Source organism: Haplochromis burtoni, unplaced genomic scaffold, assembly GCF_018398535.1.
Source record: "Haplochromis burtoni strain Fernald_Lab_line unplaced genomic scaffold, NCSU_Asbu1 Contig_522, whole genome shotgun sequence".
Classification (NCBI taxonomy): domain Eukaryota; kingdom Metazoa; phylum Chordata; class Actinopteri; order Cichliformes; family Cichlidae; genus Haplochromis; species Haplochromis burtoni.
In genome coordinates this window covers 313,128-320,618 of record NW_024582883.1, presented here as the reverse complement: position 1 = coordinate 320,618, position 7,491 = coordinate 313,128, and the positions used below count along the sequence as shown (strand labels likewise).

Below are 7,491 nucleotides of genomic sequence, written 5' to 3'. Positions count from 1 at the left end.
CCTCGTCTGGATCAGCCCTTCAAGCTGTATGTGGACGCAAGCCACATTGGTGCAGGTGCTGTTCTAGTCCAAGCTGACAAGCAAGGTACTGAACATCCAGTTAGTTTCTATTCCAAGAAGTTCAACTCCCATCAGCTGAATTATTCGGTCATTGAAAAGGAAGCTTTGGCATTAGTTTTGGCCTTGCAGCATTTCAGAGTATATTTGGATTCTGCTCGGCCAATTGAGGTATCTTCTGACCATAACCCTCTCACTTTCTTGAACTCATTGCAGAACGCAAATCAGAGGCTCATGCATTGGCTCTCTTTTTGCAGCCTTACACTTTGGACATCAAGGGCAAAGATAATGTCTTGGCAGATGCTTTGTCCCGTGCCCCTTTGTAACCAGCAGCTTCACTCCTCATATGCTTTGAAGTATGTCCTCTCCAGTATCGTTTTCCTTCCTCTTAAATTGCTCCTAGGTACCAAGGTTGCTGAGGTTGGAAATGTGCTGAAGATGGAAGGACTTTGAGCATGCAGAAAGGTGTTGCGTGGGTGTACATATGTTGGACATTAATCTCTACATGTTCTTCTAGCTGCAAATTCATAATGTACATGATTGTGTTTGTCGACTCAGGGTGAAACTCTGTTCTATGGGGGGAGTGTGACAGCCAGTGGGCTGGCCTTTTGTTTTGCTTTTTCTGTTACCTGTTTCTTGCAGGTAGGTGGAGCTGACCCAATTATAGATGCAGCACACCTGAGAAGGCCAGTCCCAGTGTATATAAGGACACCTTGACTGAACCATGGGCGGCTGTCTCCATCCATCGTGTTTATTTGAGGCTTCAGTTATGGCTGTTATATCATTTCAATTGTGTTTCAGTTTCTTCACCTTATTTTCATTAAATATATCGTACAGCCTTTAAAAGCCTGTGTGTGGTCTCCCACTTGCTTGTCATTTCCTTTGAGCTGGGTTGTGACAGACCCGACTCAAAGACAGACATTTTCCAATACAGTAAGAGACAGTCAATCGAACGGCCTCTGTGCTGGTGAAATTCAGCAATGCTCTGGGGACTCGTTCAGTGGAGTGGCTTTACAGATAAAAGCTCCCAACATAAAGAAAAATGGCAGCAAGGAACTTGAGCTGAAGACTGAAGATTGAGGGGAAATGTGTTTATTGCAGAAGATCAAGCACATACCTCAGAATTACTTTGGCTATTTTATTTCTATCCCATAGCTTTAAAATTCTTTGGATGTTCTTTGACATCACACATGACATGAAATACAAGCAGATTCTGGAGTGGCTTAAATGATTTGAATTACTAACTACACTGTATTTTTACACACCAGTGCTGGAGCTCCCACAGATCCCACGAGGCAGGTCAAGTTTGGCTTGATTAAACACCGGGGCATCACATCCACTAAACATTCTCAGGATAATGTTCAAACTGTTCATCACCTTTATGATATTAACTAGAATGCAGAATGTTACTATGGTGCTGATCAGCAGCTTCATGAAACCATAGGTATTTGTATCCATTCTGTGAGGTCTTGTGGATAAAGTCAAGTTAATGACAAGGTGCAATAACAATTTTGGCATCTATGGTACATGGATGTGGTGCTTCTGGCTCCCCATATACAGTATGTATGGTCAACCGATTTGGCTCAGTGTGACACTCTTCGTGTTCAAGCCCATAGTTTCAGAGATTCATTCATTCATTGTGCAACAGCTGCTAATATTTTCACTGTCTGCAGAACTGGAGGGCTCTTAATCTTCACATGAGTTCAGAGTTCAGCTGGCACAGCGATTTAGAATATTTTACCTCATGAGGGTATATTAAATTTAGTCTATGGTATTCAGAAAGTAAACAGTACAAGGACTGTGTTTGTTGGGCCAAAACCACAAAAGATGTTCTCCTTGATGAGGAGGAGTTGATACAACCCCTCTTCTCTGACTCCGCCCACCTCTGCACTGCTGCTTGAGTTTGGTCTGAAGTTCTGCTGACAACTCCGACTCTAGACGATATGAATATAACAGTGCTGAAAAAAACAAAAAACAGAGTCTCTTCCACCAAATCCAATATTTACATTTTTTATTAGAAATGGTCAACACCTGTAACATATCTGACTCAACTTTGCATGTTTCCTGCAGGTGAAGGGCTGCTCATCATTGGAGGACACAAAGTAGAAAGCATGAGTGAGTCACTAATGTCTTTGTTTCAAATCCTGCTAAAGATAAAGTCTTCATTTGAAATATAAAAATAAATGAATAATACATAATATATGTCCAGGTATTTTATGAGGAAACACAATTATTATTTAAATATCCCACATATTCACATAGGATGGTCCTTGAACATGTATCATCTTTAGCTTTTTTTAGGATTGATCTACTATGAGACTTCAGTCTGATTTGATGGCAGATTATGCTTGTTCCCTTGCTCTTAAAGAAGTTCCCTCTAAAGACCCCTAAGAGTTTCGTTCCAGAAGTAGTACAGTACACACTTTATTATTCGTGTTAGACAGCAGTAATCCTGTCCCTGTCCTGTGTAAGCCCAGTGTTCCTCCAGCGTCACTTCCAGGATATTTTTGGCCAAATATCCAGAATTTACAAAGTAATTAGAATACAATTTCTGTTAAATAAGATAACATTTTAAGCATAATAGTCTGAAAACAGAAGGGGAGATTATGGGTTTACTCCACATTTGTTCAGATGCTGCTGACTCTAATCTCTGGTAACCACATTTCCTTAAAACCTTTGCTACATATATATATATAAGGTGAATCCTGCATTTTATAGGAATGTTTTCTGTACGTAACACTGGACAGAGTAACCTATTAAGCTGTTGCGTGAGGATGTTATAAATGAAAATTGGCACCAAGTTTGGCTTTGTTGACCGGGCCTTGTGATGTGTGCCCCCAGACTGTTTATGTAGGTTTTCAGTCATCCAGGTCGAAGCAGTGTAGGGACAACCCCCACGAGGGTTTAAACACCTATGACTCTCCACCATTGGGTTTTAGAAATGAAGAGGCCTCTTGGATGAGCGGTGAAATGTCTTCACAAAACTGAAAGTCACTTTCTTTCCAAGCTCCTTTTACTGTATTCAAAATATAAAATCATTCCGAGAAAGACTTCAGGAAAGATACATAGTGAGTAATGTATAATGAGATACATATTAAGCTTTCCATGTTAAAGAAAGTATTAAATGTTAACAATCTACATCCACAAGATAAAGCAATCTCTAAATTTTCCATTTACAAGATCCTTCAACAAAGGCATAGTGAGTTACTCTTTCTGGGCACTGCAGGTTCATGCAGCGTTAAGGAAAATCAGAACCGGGACAACCACGTCTCCAAAGAGCGAATTGCAGCTGAGGCTGTTCAACTCCCCAGTGGGAATGCGAGGCATGGGAGGAAACGTCCCTTAGAAGAAGGCAATAATGGGCATACCAATTCCAGGTACAGGCCCAGGAAGCGTAAGAAAGTCCCTCGGCCCATACCGCCCAAAAATGCTCTTATGCAGCTGAACGAGATCAAGCCAGGGTTGCAGTATAAACTCCTCTCTCAGACTGGGCCGGTCCATGCACCAGTCTTTGAGATGACCGTGGAGGTCAATGGGCAGGTTTTTGAAGGTCTGGGTCCTACCAAGAAGAAGGCTAAGCTGAGTGCAGCAGAAAAGGCACTGTGCTCCTTCGTCCAGTTTCCTAATGCATCGGAAACACATGCTGCCATGGGCCGGACCCTGTCTGCTCACACGGACTTCACCTCGGACCATGCCATTCCAGATATGCTCTTTAGTGCATCGGAGACATTCAACCCCACAGAAGACACTTTTTACCTTGGTTCCAATACCAGTTTCTTCAGTTCACTGGGAATAGAGTACCTATTGCCATCCTCTCCTGTCCCAAACCTGGCACAGTCTCCCTTACCTCCAGCACCCTCCGCCTTCATCTCCCTAACAGCCGGCAAGAATCCTGTCATGTTTCTCAATGAGGTGCGGCCAGGCCTCAAGTATGACTTTGTGTCAGAAAGCGGGGAGAGTCATGCCAAGAACTTTGTCATGTCGGTGACGGTAGACTCTGAGAATTTCCAGGGTTCTGGGCGCAATAAGAAGCTGGCCAAGACTCGGGCTGCCCAAGCTGCTCTGTCTGCTCTCTTTAAGATACAGCTGGACCAGACACCATCACGACAGCCAATACCCAGAGAGGGACTGCAGCTTCACCAGCCACAGGTGAGCATGGAAGAAATCAGTCTGTCCCTCCGTCTGACTCACTGACAGACTGACGTATGTGTGGCCTCTTCCTGATGACAGCATATATGTCACACATGTTTCAGATCATCATTGGTGAGGGTGAGATGATTATACAGCATCTTTAATAACTTTAAAAAACAAGAATTGGGTGCACAAGTTTGTATTTATTTTGGATTTCTTTTAATACACAGGGCCAGAATTATACATGTCTGTGCATTGGGACCAGCAAAGACTGTTCAATTCAATTTTATTTAAATAGCACCAAATCACAACAACAGTTTCTTCGAGGTGCTTAGCTGACTGTAACTACATAGAAGAGTAACTCTGCATTTGTTTAAATCCTTTATCTAATTTGCTGGCCGGGGTTTCTGATGAACTTCAGCGATGCTCTATTTTGAGAGTTCTTGAACTCTGTAAGAGCCCCTTTCTTTAACCAGAAACAATGGAAAAGTGGAACACGGATGTGTCTTGATGCATGCTCAGTCATCCAGCAGAAACGTTTCGTCACTCATCCAGGTGACTTCTTCAGTCTCAGCTGACTGCAGGTTTCCCCAGCCTTATAAACAGTACATTTGCAGAGTAACATAGTGTACGCTGTTAAGTGCCAGGAGGATATGGCATTATTTTTGTGCCACTATTCTGAGTGCACATAAAAAAAAAATTGCTGTAAAAGCTGCTGCTCATGATATCGGTTTGGATACGTGGTGAGAGGGAAACATGAAGGTGATACAAATCATACCAACAAGACAGTGTACATCACTGTCACAACAGTGTTTGTTTTAGTTCAAAGGCTTTATGGTTTTTCCTGTAATACCTGGTGGTGTAGTCGGTGATTTTTTTGTCAGTTCAGCCTTTTATATTATGTTTAACCCGAGTGACCGCCCGGTCAGCTGGTGGGTAACGGGCATCTCCGAAAACGTTAGAGCACTTTTGCAAATATGTGATGTCTTGATGAATCGAGCAGATATTTGAAGTTTACACAGAAACATTCTCGCATGAAAATATCTTAAAAGTTTATTTTGTGTCCCAGAAAGAGTAATATTTCAAACTCCGCCCCTCTGTGTTCCTCCGCCACTGCCTCGTTTGAGTTTTGCATGAAATGCATTCTGGGATATTGCATTTTGTCATTTCGAGCTGATTGGAGACCAGAACAGCCAATCAGGTTTTTTTGCATCCAAGTCTGTGATTGGCTGGTTTTGTGGCACAAATATAATGGTGTAGAGAAAGAGTTGAAGGCACGGGCAGAAATGTTGAGAGCATGAGCAACACATTGTGAGCGAGCGCAAATGCAAAAACTGAGCGAGAGTGGCTGCTGATGTGTGTGTGGATAATAGCAAACACTGAAATACATGTTTTGCACGCAGCAATGAATTTTGTTCACTCAAATTCAGCTTTTCTTCGCTCAAAATAAATTTCTCCTCAAAATGCAACACTTGCACCTGCAAACTTTTTTTTACGTGCGCTCAAAATAGTGGCACAAAGATAACGCCATAGGAGGATTGCCAGGATTTATGCATCAGGGAAACCAAACAACCTCTGGCTACAACACAGAAGATCTACCTCGTCAGGCCTGGACTCTGCAGTCTATCTACACCTACAGGCCAGTGGACACTCTTTCAATGATGAGGATGTAACATCCTGGACAGGGAGGAACGCTGGTTTGAGGGCAGAGTCAAGGAGGCCATTTACGTGAAAAGAGAAAGACCATCTCTGAATCGAGGAGGGGCCTAAGGGTACATCTGTCACCATCTTACAATGCTGTGATTGCAGCCATTCCCCAACTCTCTGTGAATGGGACTCATGACCATTGATCAGTGGTTGTTGATCAATAGTCATGAGAATTTGCATAATTAAGATTAAGGAGCTGCCCTCCCAGCCCATTGTTGCTTCAGTGGGCTGGTTTCAGTCATTATGCAAATGTCCTGTTTATAAGATTGAAACCTGCAGTCAGCTGAGACTGAAGACGTCACCTGATGATGACGAAACGTTTCTCCCACTGAAAACATCCAGATGAACAGAAGCAACTTTTGGAGAATACGGATGTGATTGTGCAACAAATCCATTCCTGTTCTGATGAGGGGGATTTAAAGTGATTACCTGAACCATGTAAGTGACAAATATAAGAAAAAGAAATCAGGAGTGAGGATTTCTTTTGGACTACAGCCTGAGTTGAATGAGGCAGTGGGCTGTATTGATCATGGACAGATCCTCATTGCTCATGACCACGCTGTCTAAGGCTGATTGAAGATGATAGCTTTAGGAGATAACTTTCATGATGCTGAGAAGCTATATAAACATGCTTCCAATTCCTATATTACAACAAAGCTGCTATGTTAACCCTCTGTGTGCTATTCAAACACTGCAATTTGTTATACCAGCCTTTCCAAGTCATTTGTTGAATTAAAGGATTTGGGTGTTTTTTGAAGCTACTCACATCCCTGCTTGGCTTTCACAGTTATGCAGCATTCCTTAATGAAATAAGGAATGATATACTGAAATATGGATTTAAGCTGCTTTAAGTAACTTCTTATCCTCCTTCACTAACATTTTCTTTTGCTAATGTTTGTTAAATACAATAGAATAACAGTTGCTTCTCTAAAAATGTTGGTTGGATATTTGTTATGTCTTATTTCACATAATTTCACTGTTGCACTTATGTGTCACTCCTCAGATCCTGGCAGATGCAGTCTCTCATCTAGTTATTGATAAGTTCAGCAAACTGACGGATAACTTCAGGGCTCCACATGCTCAACGGAAAGTCTTGGCAGGTGTTGTCATGACAGCAGGTATTCTTGTAGCCCAGGTCATCTCCTAATTAGAAGGTTGCTAGTCTGATCCCAGCTGCTCCGAGAGTTTAAATGTGTACATAAGGCTCATGCCACCAACCCCCAACCAAATATGCAGGAGATCTATAGTGAGGTACGCGTACTTGTTCAACTCAATTCAAATGACTTTTATTTATACAGCACCAAATCACAACAACAGTCGCCTCAAGGTGCTTTATACTGTAAGGTAGACCCTACAATACATACAGAGAAAAACCCAACAATCATATGACCCCCTTTGAGCAAGCACTTTGGTGACAGTGGGAAGGAAAATGCAGAGAGGCCTATTAACACATAGTGACTGAAGAAGAAACTCCCAGTGCATCATGGGAATCCCCAGCAGCCTACACCTATTGCAGCATAACTAAGGGAGGATTCAGGGTCACCTGGTCCAGCCCTAACTATATGCTTTAGCAAAAAGGAAAGTTTGAAGCCTAAT

The 7,491-nt window shown here is 42.3% G+C and overlaps 1 protein-coding gene across 1 annotated transcript in view; it reads left to right on the top strand.

Annotated features, from left to right (window-relative positions):
• Nucleotides 1-6: 6 nt before the first annotated feature.
• Nucleotides 7-7,491, top strand: part of LOC102296573 (adenosine deaminase RNA specific B1) — a 14,215-nt gene continuing 6,730 nt past the window's right edge. The window contains exons 1-2 of the mRNA XM_042214143.1: nucleotides 7-4,206; nucleotides 6,899-7,013. Coding sequence (XP_042070077.1) covers nucleotides 3,133-4,206; nucleotides 6,899-7,013 — 1,189 coding nt within the window. The 5' untranslated portion in view covers nucleotides 7-3,132. The remainder of the gene's footprint in view (nucleotides 4,207-6,898; nucleotides 7,014-7,491) is intronic.